The 18,908-nt window shown below is 49.1% G+C and overlaps 1 protein-coding gene across 2 annotated transcripts in view; it reads right to left on the bottom strand.

The window, feature by feature from the left end:
• LOC144754870 (PDZ and LIM domain protein 1-like) overlaps positions 1 to 18,908 on the bottom strand; it is a 395,047-nt gene that overhangs the window by 66,603 nt on the left and 309,536 nt on the right. For both annotated transcript variants that reach the window (XM_078643185.1, XM_078643184.1), the window contains exon 5: positions 4,876 to 5,027. In XM_078643185.1, the coding sequence (XP_078499311.1) occupies positions 4,876 to 5,027 (152 nt within the window). The remainder of the gene's footprint in view (positions 1 to 4,875; positions 5,028 to 18,908) is intronic.

Below are 18,908 nucleotides of genomic sequence, written 5' to 3'. Positions count from 1 at the left end.
GGAATGGGCTGTGTGAGAGGCCTACCCAAACAATCTAAAAGCTAATGGACTAATGTTCTCCAAATCACAAGTAGAACCTCTAAATGCTTTACCAGCCACCCAGTGGTCTGCCAGCGTTGATGGAGACAGATTATTAAGGAAACCCTCCCTCAAGAACTCAAGTACTTGCAAATGATCCACCATCACTTTGTCAAAATCCTCTTAGAGAACATCATTTAGCAAAGAAACTCTTTTTATATGAAGAAAGGGTCAATTCATTTCTAGACAATTGGATATCTTCTGCTATTAAAGTCTAAGATACATGCCTTTGGAGAGACTAAAAACAAAAGTGGAAACCACTGCGCCTTGGGCCGAAGGCAGGTATCAAAATCACTAGTATCTTCTCTTCTAGAATCTTTTGATGCACCACAGGAGGAGGGGAGTTGAAGGGAAGGAATACAAAAGCCCCATGGGGCAATGCATCCACCACCCAGGTGTGTTGACAATTTACCTTAGTGCAAAAGACTGGTACCATTGCATTGAGAGGGGAGGCAACCAAATCAATCTAAAGGTTCCCAAATATCTGGAAAATTTGGAGATATACTGACTGAGATAAGATGCTACTACAAAGAGGATGGAAGGCTGACACTCAGACTGTCTGCATGAAAATTCATCACCCCTGAAAGTACATAGGTCCAAATAAAATCAGATTTTCCTCCATCCAAACACAAATCTGATTCAGCAAGTTGTTCAAAAGAAGATTCTTGGTACCCCCTTGCAGATTCAGAGAACATCTCTCCATCGGAGTGTCTGTTCAAATCACCAAGATCTTGCCTTTTAACTAGAGATGAAACACTTTGACAGCCTCCCACACTGCTGCCAGTTTCCTCTACCTGGAGGAATGGGCCATGGACGCAATGACCATTGTCCTTTGCACTTCAGCTCCCCCAGGGTTGCCCCATAAGCCCAGAATCTAGCATCTGTTATCAGTTGGACAGTTGACGGGACTTGGAACGGAATGCCCTTCTCCAAGTTGGGTGTACGCAGCCACTATTGTAGTTCTTGGACAATTGCAGAAGACACAGGTACCAAGGCCTCGAAATTGGCAGAGTCAGGATTACAGTGACTCAAAAGGTAATTCACTAATGGCTTGAGGTGTAGACGAGCCCATGGGACCACCACAGTTGCCGCTGACAACAAGCTTTGGACGCTCAACCAAAACCTGGCAGGAGCTTCCCCCTGAGACAACAGACACTGCAGGGTTGACTATAAGGAAGTGATTATGTCCCGTGGGAGAAAAACAGCCACTTTCTTGGTGTTGAAGATTACTCCTATGAACTGAATCTGTTGCACCGGTTCCAGGTGAGGCTTCGGGAGGTTCAACTTGAAACCCATTTGCTGGAGAAGACTGGTGGATGACGTTACCACTTTCTGAGCCTGATGGAGCGAAAGCAGAAATTAACCAAGGACAGATGGAAAAACCTTTAAGATGTAATAAAGCCACCACAGGGGCCATTACCTTTGTGAAGGTCCTTGGAAGACAAGCTGAGAGGCAGGACTTGAGACTGATACTAGCACCCCTCGACCGCAAACCTCAGGAATTGTTGACATAAAGGGTGGATCTGAAATATGGAAGTATGCATCCTACAGATCCAATGTCGCCAAAAAGCAGTCTCTTTTGATCAGCAGGATGATAGATTGAAGACTGATCATTCGAAACGGTTCCACTTTGACATATTTATTTAGGGATTTCAAGATCAGAATTGGATGAAAAGAACCACCTGGCTTTCGAACCAAAAAAGAACCAAATAAAAACCCTTCATTTCTTGATGAGGGGGCACCGGAATCACTGCCCTTTTCAAGAGTAATTTTTAGAGTCCTGTCAACATGACCCCTGCCTTCCCCTTGTCCCTTGATAACATTGGATAACCGAACACATCTCTTCGAGGAGGAGAGAGAAAAGGAATCTAATAACCTTGATGAATAACTGACATAACCCCCTTGTCCTGTATTAACCATTCCTCTTTGAAGAGTGGAAGTCTTGCTCCCACCTCCATATAGTCATTTCGGGGCAGAGTCCAGAAAGGATTGTCTCTGGGGCCGGGATTTGCTGGCAAACACGACTCCCTGTCCTCGACCCCAGCCATGAAAGGGATCACAGGCATCCTCTTGTATCTGGAAATTTCATTTCTGAAAAAAAGATATTTTCTATTGAAACAATTTGAAATGCTTCAAAAATTTCTTCTCATTTACCAATCTTTGCACCATATGATTTTAATCTTCCACGAAGAGTTTGGGACCTAAGAATGGGAGTTTTGAACTAGAGATCTATGATGTGCCTCTAGTTTCCATGGTTTCATCCATAATGCTCTGCGACCTGCTATTGCTGTACTTGCCGCAGATGCTGATGCCCACAAATTATCTAATGTTATATCAGAAAGGAACATAGGCAGAGCTTTCATCTGTGCCAGGACTGGTGTGGGATCCTCCTTCGCCTGACCAGCTAAACATTTTCTCAAAGTCTTTCAAGAAAACCTAGAATGCGTTAGCACCATAAGTACTAGCTCAGAAACCAAAATGAGACACTGCACAGGACTGTTTAAAGGCAGCTTCTACCTTTTTGTCTACGGCGTCAGACAGAGTGGATTCCACAGTTGACAACGAGGAAGAAGCAGCCATGGAGGCCAAACTACAGTTCACTTTTGGAATTTGTGGAAACTGTTCCTCAACCGGTTCTATAAGAAACCTTTTGTTCAAGAATCTTGGAACACTCTGTTTGTCAATATCCTTCCACTCCTTGAGAAGAATATCCTTTATAATGTAATTTAAAGGAAGATCACCAGAGATGCACTGTAGTGAGAATAAAAACCTTGTTCATCAATAGTTCTTGGTGTAAACCCCAGTACATACTTTCCTTTAGGGGAAACAGCTTGGACATCTTTCAGGCCACATTTCTAGTGCTTGGCTTGGGGTTTGTTGAGAGCCGCATCCACAGCCTGATCGATCATTTGTTGCAGATCAGATTTAAATATCTGCAAAATATCATCCTCCTTCAACACGTTCACATTTTTCCCTGTTGCACCACCTTTCTTCCCCCCACAGGAGAGGATTCATGGGATGCTTCAGTTAAGGTGCAGGTGAAGGTACACAAAACACCCAGAAGTCCACAGTGCTAACAGCACTGCTTACTATTTATACGGTTTTCTAGCAATAAAGTCCCGTATTTCACAAGACCTTGCTGCTAAGAAAAGCTAGAAAATGCAGTGTGCAGCTGTCAACGATTCACGCATTTATCAGAAACAAAGCGCGTTCCAGAGCACTGTTTCTAAACGAGAGAACCACAAGAACTCGGTTCCTGACCACCTGCTCGCAGGCCGCATATCAACGCTCCTCACCCCAGCCTAGCACATGACTGGAGAACACGATTACGAGCGGAGAAAATAAAATAAAGCATATGACTCTAAAAACTAACCCTTCACGCCCCAGCCTCGGGTATGGACGGGGAGCGCATCCAACTAAAAAGTAAGTGCAAAGCAGGGACGGATTGGAACTGCGGGCACTCGGGCATTGGCCGATGCCAATGGGCCAGTGTCTCAGTGCCCCCTGTTGGCCGTTTTTTTCCCTTTCCCAGTCCACAGAGGGCACTGGACAGGGAGAGTAAAGCAGGCTCGCTGGGCAGCCATGTGAGTCAGCGATTATGAGCTGTGGCCTCTCCTTGAGCCCCTGCCCTGCCAGGCAATCAGACTGATGGTGGGCTGGAGAGCGGGTGATTGTGTGCCAGATTCGGCCTCCTTGGGAGCTAGGTGTTGCTCAGTCCATCGAGCCATTTTCATCTCGACCTCCCTGTGGCCCACGCAGCACAGAAACGGTGTTTGCATTTGACTCCACGCCCGCAGCCCTTCTCATTCATGGCATAGTGGGCGAGGAAGAATGGGTCTCGCTGTGGGGGCCAGGTGATGTTGTGAACTCGCAGCATCTTCACCTCGAATGTGGGCCACTTTTTTCAGCAGTGCCCGGGCAAATTGTGATCCCAATCCGACCCTGGTGCCAAACATGTAAATTTACAAAACAGCAAAGATAATAAAATGAAAAGCGCCAAAGCTTACCTGTCACGGACAGGCGAAAGAACGAGTCTGTAGGAGGAAGTGAGGAGCCTTTAAAGGGATAGACATGTTTTATAAGGACTAGAGTGTCAGGTGCTTGTCTGAGGTCGGGAACGCCTCACCGTGTTATGACTGAGACATGAAGGTCTTATGCGGGTATAATGATTAGTCAAGTATCCAGTGACTATGTATGTCCTATAAAAAACAGGGATTGGCAGACGGTTATGATTTTCAACACCAACTCAGGACCAGGGCTGGACTGGCCATAGCGGGCACCGGGCGTTTCCCCGGTGGGCCGCCAGGGTGGGGGCTGGTTTTGGGCCCTAGGGGTCCGTTTTTATTACCAGGGGCCGGCAATTTCGGCCACCTGTAACAAAATCGGCTGAAACTGGCCTTGGCAAACAGCTCGGCCGCCTCTGACCCACCCCCAAGCGGGCAGGCAGAGCAGTTTGCCAGGGCCGGTTTTGGTTTCCAGTCCGGCCCTGCTCAGGACTGATTTTCTGTGATAATTATTATTTTGCTAGTCTTAATTCCTGTAATGGGAATTCGGTGTTAAAGCACTTGCCACCATTGTTAATTTGGTGGTGTTACAGCCCAAATCCAGCAGAGAGACTTCTAGAACCGGACAACTATTTTCTCCCCCTTACGAAATGCTAGGTGTCAGATTTGATTTACTCCGTTTCCTACACATGGTAAAATAACCACAGTTCCTAGAATGACGCATGTTTAGCTTGGTCCGCAAGACATTTTTCAGACTTATGTGCATGGATTTGATGCAATTTCAAGAACGTACCTTTTTCTTCCGATTCCAAGATTTCCTGTAAAACCCTGAAAGAAGCAGATTGACGGGGTGGCTCGTCTGTCTCCTGGTTCTCTTGCAGCATCTTGTACACCTCAGACTCTTTGCTGATCACTCGAGTACTGGAAGGCGGCTCGGGTTCAGGGCTGCATGGGATTGAAATAGGATGAATGTACAACTAACAAAGTCAGGGTGCAATGCAACAGACTGCAACACTTAATGACATCAGGGCTTGAAAAGACAACTGCTCATTGTGCACTTTTAAAATAGATTTGTTCAAATAAAGTGAACATGCACCAATAAACACTGCTTGCTCAAATTGTACAAATTGAGCGCATCATTGTTTATTATTTATCATGCACCTGAGCAAGCAGACGTGAGGCATTATGCTGTAGATTCACCGGCTGTGCACACTCCTGCCATCTAGTGTTGGGCTCTGACATTGCAAGCTGGGTTACTCCAAAGTAGTTTCAGTTTTGAGAGGCCTTGTGATATCTCTGCTGAAACCTGCAAAGCACCAGGACACAGACTGCACCTTATAGTTGTTATTTCCCCTTTTGGGTAAATGTTGGTTTGACTGTGTGAAGCAATGTAGTGTCTGAAGTGAAGACATATTTTTTGTGAAGAATTACCCAAATAGTGATAAGAAGGCCACACGTGTTGCTGTGAACTTGCCACTGGGGAAGTGGGTAGGGCAAACGTGTATCTACAGAATTGCAATCTGCAATTTAACTGTTGCAGATAAATAATGATTTCCCTTTGCAGCATTTTCGTCAGTAGATCACCTACTGGCCATGGACAGAAAATCAACAATCAAACTCTTAACGCAGTTGGTTGAGAGCATCTTGTTGTCCACACAGCAGTATTGACAGGTGTCCAAATAGCAGCTTTGCAAATCAATGCTAATGGGATGTTGCATGAAAAAAATGGGACACCTTTTTTGTGCTCTTGGTATAAAGTGTGATGAATTTTACAGTACATTTGGGCCACAAGATCCTTTTTGGGGATTGGTTTGCAAAAGTAAGGCTGGTGAAACACAACAAATAATAGTTGCCTGGTCATTCTGATGGACTTGGTACGATCAACATAATAGATAAAGGCTCTTCTACATCCAAAATATGTAAAGCCTTTTCCACATGCAGCTGTGGCTATGGAAAGAAGAAAGGCAATTTGATAGACTGATTAACATGAAAAGTAAATACTTTTGGTAAGAAGGGAGGATGTGTTCAAAGAACTCCTGTCCTAGTGCACATGGATGAAGGACTCTTCAACCAACAAAGTTTGAAATTCCCTTACTGTTGGGATGGGAAGTCTCCTGCATGTCTCTGGAGAGAGTGCTTCCCCTGCCTTATGCTAATCTCCAGGCAAGTCACTCAAAAGCTACTGTATAGTTTCTAAATCCCTACCTCAGTGAGCATGACAATCATACATGTCCACTGAGGGTCTCCCTGTTTACATGGATTGAGACACTAGCGCTTGGCTCTGAGGTCGAGGGGGCATGCCTAGTGCACCCCTATTTTTCAGAGAGTGGCTACTGCCCTCTCTCTGTATAGTCAGGAGGGGTGAGTCCCTAGGCACCCTCCTGACCAAGTCTGTGCAGTTTGCCATGCCTGTGGGCCTGTTGCCTTTGTCTGGCTAATGTGTGTTTGAGAGCCCGTGGGTGTACAGGGGAAGAATGGTGATTTGAGCCAGTGTGAGGAATGCGAGCTGTCCTGCTGGACATCCCAGCTCCCCCGTCCCCCTCCCTATTTCCTTGGAAAGGCCTGGTGGGCTGGGGGAGACACTCAGCTCTTATCTGAGTTTAGCTGCACTAACTGTGTGGAGAGAAACCTCCCCCACTGGTCAGGGCCTCCTGGGCTGGAGTTAATTAAACTTCCTCTCTAGAGGGTTGCACAGCCTGATACCAGAACAGGACCTGCTACATGCTTTACCCATGCATTGAACACGCGGTGAATGGTCTGTGATTGGAGGTGTATTCAGAATGCAGAAAGCGGCAGACCCTCTGATTGGATGAGCCTATCAATCAGAGGTGATAAAAGTCTGGCCTGAGTGGTCAGCTGTTGTTCAAAGACTGGGCTATGACAGGGAAGATAGCCAGGCACGGACCCCGCGGTGTGAAGGCAGAAGATAAGACTCTGTTCACTGCGGTCATTAAGGACCTGCTGTTTGTAAGGCTTGGAGGAGCGTTCGCTTTGGACCAAGGAAATTACAGACAGCTGCCCAGTGTGGGAAGGAAGCTTGCAGCACATCACCAAAGGTGTGGGAAGGAAGCTTACAGCACATCACAGAGGCTGGTGGAAAGAAGCTTGCAGCACAGGACGAGAGCCAGAGAGAGGAGGATGCTTGATTCTAGTCTTTGAAGGTGAGATCAAATCCCCTCTAGGCTCCTCCCTTGCGCTGTGGGAGCCTGTACAAGCAGTAACTGGGAAGAGAGGCCAGTGAAGCAGACCCCCACCTTACTTTTTGTGAACTCTGAGGGTATCAGGGTGAACTGGCACTCTGTCCAGCCACTACCCTTCTTCAGCTAGCCAGTGGCTACTGGACAAGTGGGACTCCAGTAAACTGTGCCAAGACATCCGGCACCTTTGATCAGATCCCTGACACCACTAGAGCGGTGTCCTCACTCACAATGGGAGGGCACTTCTGATGCTTTGGGTGGGGGGTTATGGGGCTGATCACGACCATTTGACTTCGCATCTTATGCTGAAACTATATCCTTTCAATACAAAGTTTGGTATCAAGGCTCTAGTGAATGAGAACAGCCCTGTGTAACATGATCTGTAATATGCAATGCTTACTGTGTGTTTTCATGTTAACTGTGTTTTTATAGTGCTTGGCGTCTAGGCGCTATAATACTGTTTGGGGTCAGAACTCTGCCCCAGAGGGTTGTAGAGACTTCTGGTTTTCACTGTTTATCCTAGTTTTATGTGTAGAATAATTATCTTATGTGTATTCAAGTACTTTTCTTTTATAAAAAGTAAAGCACTGACTGGACATTGAGTTTATCAGCTGGTGGTACGGTTTACACACTGTATTCTGAATGTCTAACCCCACCTCACCTCCTTGAGTAAGCCTTGGACTGCTCTGTCTCGCTACCCTGAGAGAGTCAAGTGCTGGAGAGGAGTACTTGGTTATCCAGTTTTGGGTCCCTTAGTACTGAGGCCCCAGGACATCAGTGAGGGAACACTCCAGTTGATGCGATTGGAGCGCAGTTACCCCTGAGTGCCCTGGTGCCCAGGAAGCCGGGTCTAACATTGGTGGCAAGCGGTGACGGATCACTAGACTTCAGACTCAGTGGACACTGAGGCCAGTTGATAATTCCAGTAGATATCCATAAGCTATATGTAAAATGGCAGATAACATTGCAGAGGAATTGGAATTGCAGAACTTGACTGTGGAGCAATTAAAACAAATGTGTGCTGAAAGGGGGTGGAAGGTCCCAAGGTCTAAGGACAGGGAACACCTGATTAGCCACATGAGAAAATGCTTTGAGCAAGAGGTCACTGTTGTGCAAGAGTTGGAGAGCACTGATACCACAAGCCTGCCAAGTCAGTCAGTGCAGGCTTCTCCTGTACCAGCCCCAAGGCATTCCCCAAGGCTTTCCGCCATGCTTTCCCCTAGACCTGCCCCTAGACTTTCACCTCCCCCTATCTCCAGGACTACCTTTTCCCCTGTCCCAGGATTCACCTCCTTAGGAGGGACTGAGCTAGCAGAGACCCTTAAACTTCAGCTGAAACTCCAGGAAGCTAAGAATTTAGCAGAGGAGAAAGCAAGGGAGTTTGAAAGGGGGAAGCTAAGGATGGCCCGCCAGGCAGAAGAGGAGCAGCGAAGGGTCAGACAGGAAGAGTGGGCTTGGAAGGAGAAAGAGAAAGAAAGGGAGAGACAGGAGAAAGAGAAGGAGAGGGAAAGGGAGATGCTGGAGAAAGAAAGGGAGAGACAGGAGAAAGAGAAGGATAGGGAATTGGAGAAAGAGCGGATAGCCCTAGAGAAAGAGAAGCTCAAGTTAGCAGCTGATAGAGGGCGTAGCTCTGTGGATGGTGCATCCACTTCAAAGTCCCAGGGAAAGGAAAATACCACCAAGGTACCAAAAGATTTGATACACATGTATGTCCCTGGCACTGATATTCTCAGTTGGATGCGTGCCTTTCATTTAGCATGTAAGGCTCAAGGTCTTAATGGTCAGTCCAAAGCAGCGACTTTACTGAGTCGCCTCCCTCGGGAAGGGACTGAAGTGATTGAAAGGATGCCTGAGAAAGACAGTCTGACATATGAGTGCATGAAGGATGCTTTGATTAGGCGGTTTGGGTTGAAACCAGCCCAGTACTTGCAGAGGTTCCGTGAGAACAAGAAGGCAGAGGGGGTTCCTTTTGAGAATTGGGTCCATGACATAGTGAGAGACTGGAATGAGTGGGTGAGAGGGATGGAAGCAAATGATTACCAGTCCCTAAATCAGGTGATGATTGCAGAGCGTCTCCGGGAGGAGTGCTCTGTCCCACTCAGACAGTATTTGTCTGACCTTCCTGAGAGGGATCCTGAGAAACTTGCAGTGATGGCAGATAAGTGGCTTGCCAACAGAGTGAACAGGGGGCAGGGGCAACCCCTTTCCAAACCCAAGGGGGAGAAGAACTCCCAGCAGGCTGGCCCTAAACCAGAGGGCAAGGGCCAGAAGGGTTCCCAAGGCTCTCAGTCAGGACAAGAGTCTAAGGGGAACGGGGCCTCTAGTCAGTACCAGGAGGGGAAAGGAGGTAAGGGTCCTTTCACTCCAACGGTGATTAAATGCTATAAGTGCCACCGAGAGGGACACTTAAGGCCAGACTGCCCAGTGAAGGACGTGGTGCCAGTGGCACCCGTGATAGCAAGTGTGATTTCAGTGGGGGCAGACATGAAGGGAGGCCCAAGTGAGTTTAACTTAGTCACCAGGGACATCTGGGAACTTGACCCAGAAGCCCTTAAGCATATTCACCCTAACTCAACGGGGTATATGAGTGTGGCAAGTATCAATGGAAGGAAGGTTCCTGCCATGAGGGATACTGGTGCCCACAGGTCTATGGTTGAACGCAAATATCTCAAACCTGAAGAGATCATTCCTGGTTCCAAGGGGTATGGACTTGTAGCCAGTGGTGATGACATGGAGTACCCTCTTGCTAGAGTGCAGGTAGGGGTGAATGGCAGGAAGGCCATGGTCAATGTCGGGGTGCGAGAGAAGCAGGGTGCTGGGTGCTTTCTGGGGAATGATCTTGTTGAACCCGGGTTAGTACCAGGCCCTGAGGCCTATATGGCCTGGATTTCATCAGCTGTGCTCACTAGGGCACAGACTGAAAAACTGCTTCCTAGTGAAGTGGGGACCGCTCTAGTGGAAGAGACACTAGAGGGGAACAGGCCAGAACAAGAACTAAGGGCAGATTCTGAGAAGGCACCTGTCCTGGTGTATGCACCGCCTGCTCCAGTGGGAGAGGAGGGTGAGCATCCAGAGGCGGATAAGGTGTTGGAGTCTGGGTCCCTGCCAGAGCTGCAGGAGCTGTTTGTGGCAGGAGGACCGTCCCGTGAGGAGTTTTGTAAGGCACAGGCTGAGTGTCCTACACTTGTTGGCCTGCGGACGACTGCTCAGGAGCAGGTCTCCACTGGAGTAGTCGGAAAGCACAAGGTGGCTTGGGAAGATGGACTCCTTTAGTGAGCCTCCTGACCCAGAGCCAGGAACCAGCAAAAGGTTGGTGGTTCCTCAGGTGCACAGGAATTCCCTGCTGCAGCTAGCCCATGATGTACCCCTAGCTGGTGACCTGGGCATCAAAAAGACAAAGGACAGGTTAGCACCTCTGTTCTACTGGCCAGGAGTTGGTCAGGAGGTGGAGAAGTTTTGCCATACCTGCCTGGTCTGTCAGGCCAGCAGCATGTCTGGTGGCCCGATGAAGGCACCCTTGGTTCCCCTACAGGTCGTGGAGGTACATTTAGAGAGGGTGGTGTGTCTTCCCAGGAATGACACGGTTTCTTTACTTGCAATGGCTGAAGAGTTGGAAGAGGAGAGTGAGTCCCTCCCTGACTTATTGCAAGGTGATGAGAAGGATGTTTTACTTGAGGGAGTTAAGCTTGCCTCTGAACTGACACCTGAACAGCAGGTGGAGTGTAAAGAGCTGCTGGGGAGATTGTCCTGTCTCTTTTCACTTACCCCTGGGCTGACGCCTGTCTGTGCGCTTGACACAGACACAGGGGACACCCTGCCTGCTAAGAAGCAGCCCAGGAAGGTGATCTGGACTGAAGAGTGTCAGAAGGCATTTGATGAATTGAAGACTGCACTATGCAATGCACCTGTGTTGAAGGCCCCTGATTACAGTCAGACCTTCATTGTGCAGACAGATGCTTCAGACAAGGGAGTTGGGGCAGGTCTTGCCCAGCTCAATGAAAAGGGAAGGGAGCATCCGGTGGCCTTTATCAGCCGCCGAATACTCCCCAGGGAGCAGAACTGGTCTGCAGTTGAAAAAGAATGCTTTGCCATAGTGTGGGCCCTTCGAAGATTCAGCTCTTACTTGTTTGGTGCAAAGTTTGTGGTTCAAACAGATCACAAGCCCCTCAAGTGGCTTATGGCAATGAAAGGTGAGAATCCAAAGTTGCTCAGGTGGTCCATATCTCTGCAGGGACTAGATTTTACAGTGGAACATAAAGCAGGCTTACAGCACAGTAATGCAGATGGACTTTCCCGCCGGTTTATCCAATCAGATGATTGGTCTTCTCCCACTGGGAAGTAAGTACCGGCCATTCTGATCTGGGGAGGGCATATGTTGGGACGGGAAGTCTCCTGCATGTCTCTGGAGAGAGTGCTTCCCCTGCCTTATGCTAATCACCAGGCAAGTCACTCAAAAGCTACTGTATAGTTTCTAGATCCCTACCTCAGTGAGCATGACAATCATACATGTCCACTGAGGGTCTCCCTGTTTACATGGATTGAGACCCTAGAGCTTGGCTCTGAGGTCGAGGGGGCATGCCTAGTGCACCCCTATTTTTCAGAGAGTGGCTACTGCCCTCTCTACTATGGCTGTGGTAGACTGACAGTGGTGGCAGCAATAAATCTATAGTCAGGAGGGGTGAGTCCCTAGGCACCCTCCTGACCAAGTCTGTGCAGTTTGCCATGCCTGTGGGCCTGTTGCCTTTGTCTGGCTGATGTGTGTTTGAGAGCCCGTGGGTGTACAGGGGAAGAATGGTGATTTGAGCCAGTGTGAGGAATGCGAGCTGTCCTGCTGGACATCCCAGCTCCCCCGTCCCCCTCCCTATTTCCTTGGAAAGGCCTGGTGGGCTGGGGGAGACACTCAGCTCTTATCTGGGTTTAGCTGCACTAACCGTGTGAAGAGAATCCTCCCCCACTGGTCAGGGCCTCCTGGGCTGGAGTTAATTAAAATTCCTCTCTAGAGGGTTTCACAGCCCGATACCAGAACAGGACCTGCTGCATGCTTTACCCATGCATTGAACACGTGGTGAATGGTCTGTGATTGGAGGTGTATTCAGAATACAGAAAGCGGCAGACCCTCTGATTGGATGAGCCTATCAATCAGAGGTGATAAAAGTCTGGCCTGAGTGGTCAGCTGTTGTTCAAAGACTGGGCTATGACAGAGAAGATAGCCAGGCACGGACTCCGCGGTGTGAAGGCAGAAGATAAGACTCTGTTCACTGCGGTCATTAAGGACCAGCTGCTTGTAAGGCTTGGAGGAGCGTTCGCTTTGGACCAAGGAAATTACAGACAACTGCCCAGTGTGGGAAGGAAGCTTGGGGCACATCACCAAAGGTGTGGGAAGGAAGCTTACAGCACATCACAGAGGCTGGTGGGAAGAAGCTTGCAGCACAGGACGAGAGCCAGAGAGAGGAGGATGCTTGATTCTAGTCTTTGAAGGTGAGATCAAATCCCCTCTAGGCTCCTCACTTGCGCTGTGGGAGCCTGTACAAGCAGTAACTGGGAAGAGAGGCCAGTGAAGCAGACCCCCACCTTACTTTTTGTGAACTCTGAGGGTATCAGGGTGAACTGGCACTCTGTCCAGCCACTACCCTTCTTCAGCTAGCCAGTGGCTACTGGACTAGTGGGACTCCAGTAAACGGTGCCAAGACATCCGGCACCTTTGATCAGATCCCTGACACCACTAGAGCGGTGTCCTCACTCACAATGGGAGGACACTTCTGTTGCTTTGGGTGGGAGGTTATGGGGCTGATCACGACCATTTGACTTCGCATCATATGCTGAAACTATATCCTTTCAATACAAAGTTTGGTATCAAGGCTCTAGTGAAGGAGAACAGCCCTGTGTAACATGATCTGTAATATGCAATGCTTACTGTGTGTTTTCACGTTAACTGTGTTTTTATAGTGCTTGGCGTCTAGGCGCTATAATACTGTTTGGGGTTAGAACTCTGCCCCAGAGGGTTGTAGAGACTTCTGGTTTTCACTGTTTATCCTAGTTTTATGTGTAGAATAATTATCTTATGTGTATTAAAGTACTTTTCTTTTATAAAAAGTAAAGCACTGACTGGACATTGAGTTTATCAGTTGGTGGTACGGTTTACACTGTATTCTGAATGTCTAACCCCACCTCACCTCCTTGAGTAAGCCTTGGACTGCTCTGTCTCGCTACCCTGAGAGAGTCAGGTGCTGGAGAGGAGTACTTGTTTTTCCAGTTTTGGGTCCCTTAGTACTGAGGCCCCAGGACATCAGTGAGGGAACACTCCAGTTGATGCGATTGGAGCGCAGTTACCCCGGAGTGCCCTGGTGCCCAGGAAGCCGGGTCTTACACTTACTCTAACAAGAGAGTTGACTGCTTCATAGAATGACACTTTCCATGACAGGCGCTGCAGTGGACAAGAGTGCAGGGACTCAAAAGGCCACCTAAAATGAGTGAGGACAATATTAATGTGCCAGGGATTGGTGGTAACCTAGGAGCGATTACTCTCTTAAGACCTTCCATACAGATTTTAACAACACGATTCTTAAAAACAGACTGGTGTTGTCAGTCTTGCAAACAGGTCGCTATTGCAGCTATGTGGGCATGTACTGAAGAGTAGATAACTTCTGATTTCTGGAGTTCTAGCAAGTAACAAATGACAGTTGTACTGTGACCATTAAGGGGTGTCTGCAAGTATTATTATAGTTTCGCTGCATAATATGAATATGTGGTAAGCCTTTTGTCCTCTTTAAAAATGTGCATGTATTCGGCATGAAACTTTAAATATTTAAATTCTAGTCCCTCAGGGGCCAAATCCTTTGACTGCAAGCGCTGGGCTGTGATGAATTAACTGCTGATGTTGTATGAACAGATCTGGTCATGGTTGCAGCTTTTAAGGAGTGTGAATGGTCAGTACCAGAAGTAGAAAGAACCATGGTAGTTCAGCTCAGGCAAGAGCTATGAAGAGCAGTGTCATTAGTGCTTGCCACATTTTTCTGACCAAATATACGGAATTAGTGGTAGCAAGGGAAAGGCATATGCGAATATCCCTGACCAGTTGATCTAAAGAATGTGCACTGGCAATAAACAAATGTCTGTTTAGTGAGAGTGAAGACGAGACAGCTGGAGAAAAAAAAATATAAGAGATGCTAGATCGGGGCACTCTGATCGAGCAGAGCAGTGAAAGACGGGCAAGTGACACTCCTTCAGGTGACAGAAGCAGCGCACACCACAGGGCAGTGAGAAGGGAGACGGATCGGGCAGCGCACACTACAGGGCAGAGAGAAGCGGCACTGACAGTTCAGCACACACCACAGGGCTGGGAGAAACGGCACTGACAGAAACACACACCAGAGGGCAGAGAGAAGGGGCACTGACAGGGCAGCACACACCACAGGGCTGGGAGAAACGGGACAGGGCAGCGCACCCCATAGAGCAGAAACAAACACCCCTGACATGGCAGTACACAAACCACAGGGCAGGTAAAAGGGGCACCGACAGGGCAGTGCACACCACAGGGCAAGGAGAAGGGAACCAGACAGGGCAGCTCACATCACAAGACAGGGAGAAGGGGCAGCGCACACCACAGGGCAGGGAAAAGCGTCACTGACAGGGAGGAGAAAAGCGGCACTGACAGGGCAGTGCACACAATGGGGAATTGAAACGCGGCACTGGAAGGGAAGCACACACCACCGGGCAGGGAATCACACACCACCGGGCAGGGAAAAGCGCCACTGACAGGGAAGCACACACCACCGGGCAGGGAGAAGCGCCACTGGCAGGAAAGCACAAGGCAGAGAGAAACTGCGGCGAGATAAGTGCAGAGACCAGAATGCACCTTTGCGCACCCGCCTCACTGTGAAGTGAGGGTCAAACGAGGCTTGCCATTGGATGGCCGGGAACCACCTCTCGGTGCTCTAAAAGGGGCCGTACACTGACCTTGGAGTTTGCTCTGACTTTCCTGAAGTTGTACATCAAAGGGAGGAAGTTAGCCCACCGCTGCAATGACGTTCTAAAAGGGGCCGCAAGATTTGTAAAAAGAAAATAAAACCTGTTAATTTCCAAGGCACTCTAGTTCTGGCAAAGCTTAGAAGTGTTTGTATACTTCAAATATAACGATACCGCTAGTGTCGCGTGGTGTGTCCACTTGTGTGAAAATGTGCATGAAGAGGAGACTCTACAGAAAACAGAAACAAGCATTTAGAAGTGGGGCCGGAGACACGGACAGTGGGAGGGGGGGTGGGAACGGGCACACGGACAGCTGGAGGGGGGGCGGGAACGGGCACACGGACAGCGGGAGGTGAGGGGAGCACTCACCTGGACTTCTTCCGGCGGCGATCGGCCTGGAGAAATGACCAAAAAAAACCTTCGAAGGAAAAAAAAAAAAAACCACCGCCCACCGCCGCAATGACGTTCTAAAAGGGGCGGGATGAGTAAAAATCACCGGAACGCCCACGAATCTGCTCCGACAATGACGGACAGATCTCTCTTCCAATGGCTAACCTCCATTTATGGAGCTAGCCAATGGAATAGAGAGGCGGGACAAAGCCCCGTACTGCTAAAACATAAGATTTCGCCTGCGCGAACAATGCTGCGCAGTGCTACGCCAGGAGAAACCTAAAAAGGAGGGAGACAGAGGGAGGGAGGGAGGGAGAGCGAGGGAGGGAAGGAGAGCGACGGAGGGAAGGAGAGCGAGGGAGGGAGGGAAAGCGAGGGAGGGAAAGCGAGGGAGGGAGGGAAAGGAAGGCAGACAGAGGGAGGGAGAGGGAAAGTGAGGCAGGGAAAGTGTGGGAGGGAAAGTGAGGGAGAGCGAGGGAGAGAGAGGGAGGGGAGGGAGAGGGAGGGAGAGCGAGGGAGAGCGAGGGAGGGAAGGAGAGCGAGGGAGGGAGGGAGAGCGAGGGAGGGATGGAAAGCGAGGGAGGGATGGAAAGCGAGGGAGGGATGGAAAGCGAGGGAGGGAGGTAAAGGGAGGCAGACGGAGGGAGACAGAGGGAGGGAGGGAGACAGAGGGAGGGAGACAGAGAGGGAGGGAGACAGAGAGGGAGGGAGGGAAACAGAGGGAGGGAGGGAGACAGAGGGAGGGAGGGAGACAGAGGGAGGGAGGGAGACAGAGGGAGGGAGACAGAGTGAGTGAGACAGAGGAAGAGAGGGAGTGAGAGAGTCAGAGGGAGGGAGACAGAGAGAGATGGAGAGAGATGGAGAGAGAGAGTCAGAGGGAGACAGAGTCAGAGGGAGACAGGGAGTCAGAGGGAGACAGAGAGGGAGAGGGAGAGGGAGGGAGAGAGGGAGAGAGAAAGAGAGGGAGAGGGAGAGGGGGGAGAGATGTGTGTCTATGCCGGGTCTGGTGGCTCAGTGGACGAAGGCGTCCGCTTCAGGGACCTATGATCAACCTCATGGTCACAGTTTTTTTGTTGCTCTAGCCCCGCCCCTTCCCCACTGACCCCACCCCCACCGGTGCGGCCCTCGGACACAAACCACACTGTAAAATTGGCCCCTGAGAGAAAGTTTGTGAGTACCCATGATCTATAGGGTATTTCCCAGGGACTGCTGCTGACGGTTTGGGTTTCCGCGATTTTCCATGTGGCAAACAGATTGATTTCTGGTGTGCCCTATTGTTGGAAGTAATGATTGATCTCCCACTTATGGGTTTGCTGTATACTCTTTTTGAGGCAATATGCTAAGCCATTGTCCCCCTCTAGAAACGTTCCACCATCAAGTATACTTGATGATGAATGGCGAACGCTAAATTGTTTGTGCAGGTTTGCACAACAGTGCTGAGTGTGTGCGGAGTGTGTGCTCCCTGTTTTTGTACATAATACATGGTCATCATGTTTTCTGATAAAATAAGTACCACCCTAATGCAGATTGGCTTCTGAAAGGCATGAAGAGCTAACTCCACTGCCACCAGCTCCAGTATATTCATGTGGAGGTGAGGCTCCTGTGGAGACCATTGTTTTTGGATAGTGAAATTGCTCATTGGAGCTACCTAACTCAGGAGGGAGGAATCTGTATTGATGATCCCTTGAGGCTGCGAGTCGTGAAATAACCTGCCCGGTGATAAGTTATTTTTGTTCCACGACTGCAATTTGAGCTCTTTCCATAACTCACTCTCTTGTGATCATTGTCTGGCAGGACACTACTGAAGAGGGCACATGTGTAACCAGGGGTTTGGGACTAAGGTGTTAGATTTTAAATGTTCTTCCCGTAATGCACAGACTTGAAGTGTTCCCACTGCAAAAATTATGCTCCACTCCGTGTTAAGATAGCATTCATTGCGCCAGCTTTCTTGCCGCCATCTCGTTTTGTAACTGAGATCGAGCTCCTGTCTTATAAGGCTTGCCTCAGCAGAAAGGCTGCCTCTGCACCTCTAGCTTGTATTACTCAAGGTTGATGCTTCGCTGCACTAATGAATGTACGATCTATTGTTGCATACCTTTGCTATTAGGTAAACCCGTTTCCACATCTTAGAATGTTAGACACTGGCTGAGTGGCCTTGGGGTCGAGATAGCATGTACCCAGTCCTGTGCCACGGCTCATCCTGGTTTGCCTTGTTTGTTCACCATGACCTGAGCTGGAAAAATCCAGTTTGGGCGGGACTTTAGAGGTGTTGGAAATGTATATTTTGTGTTACCGTGTGGACGAGAGTCAGTCACTTGGCAGGCATCTCAGGAGACTGGGCAGACTGGGCTCCGCTGCAGCGTATTAGTAATAAACTAACTGGTTTGTATTCTCTACTGTCTGACCGACTTTATTTATTGGGAAGGCAGACAGGTGGTGTTGAGTGACCCGGGTGACCCCAATTGGGTCACTTCCTTCATTTGCGCCCGAACAGGGACTCCATCGGGTGTCCCATCCCCGCCCGCAATCGGTTGTGGAGGACGGGGTCGCATCAAGTCGGACCTGCGGATCGGGGATCCCCACACGACCGAGCTTAGTACTCGCAGCTGCCCCGCCTGTCTGATTGGGCGGTGCCTCGTCTAGTGGTCATCCCAGCTGGGGTCCAGAAAGGCGAATCCCTTGGAATTGGTCGTTTGGCCCGAAGAGTCGGCAGTGGAGAATAACTTTGTTCAACCTGTGTGCACCAAGTGAGTTTGTCTTGATTCTTGGTAAATATGGCGCCGTCTTGAATAATTTTGGATATGGTCTGGAGACCATTTCTTGGCTTTTTTGTGAATCTTGTAGGTCTGCAGATCGCTTTGGAGATACAGGGTGTCTGTGGACCCTCTGTTAGGCTACTTGGTGAATTTAGCTTTTTCTTGAAAACACCAGGGGTTTGACTAGTGTTTGGGACCTGTGATGTAGAATCTGATTTGAAGAACTGGTGCGGTCTGCGGAGCGTTTGTTTGGCCTTTGAGCATTCAGTATGGTCTGAGGACGGACCTGTGGGATGGAATTGGGAAGTCACTTGTCGGGTATAAGTAGCAAATTTGTTTCTCTTTAATCTTGAAGATGTCCTGTTTTAGCAAGTTCTGCTGTTTGGGGTGCCGTTGTTGTTTTGCTTGTTTTGCTGATGTTCGATTGGAAGAGAGGCAGCATGCGCCTCCAGAAGGTACCCCAAACTTTGACATGTATGTGAAGCACGGCCTTGGCCCTATTATGTTTAGTACATTAT

This window comes from Lissotriton helveticus, chromosome 5_1, assembly GCF_964261635.1.
Source record: "Lissotriton helveticus chromosome 5_1, aLisHel1.1, whole genome shotgun sequence".
Lineage (NCBI taxonomy): Eukaryota > Metazoa > Chordata > Amphibia > Caudata > Salamandridae > Lissotriton > Lissotriton helveticus.
The sequence above is the reverse complement of the archived record's forward strand: the minus strand, read 5'-3'. Positions and strand labels throughout refer to the sequence as shown.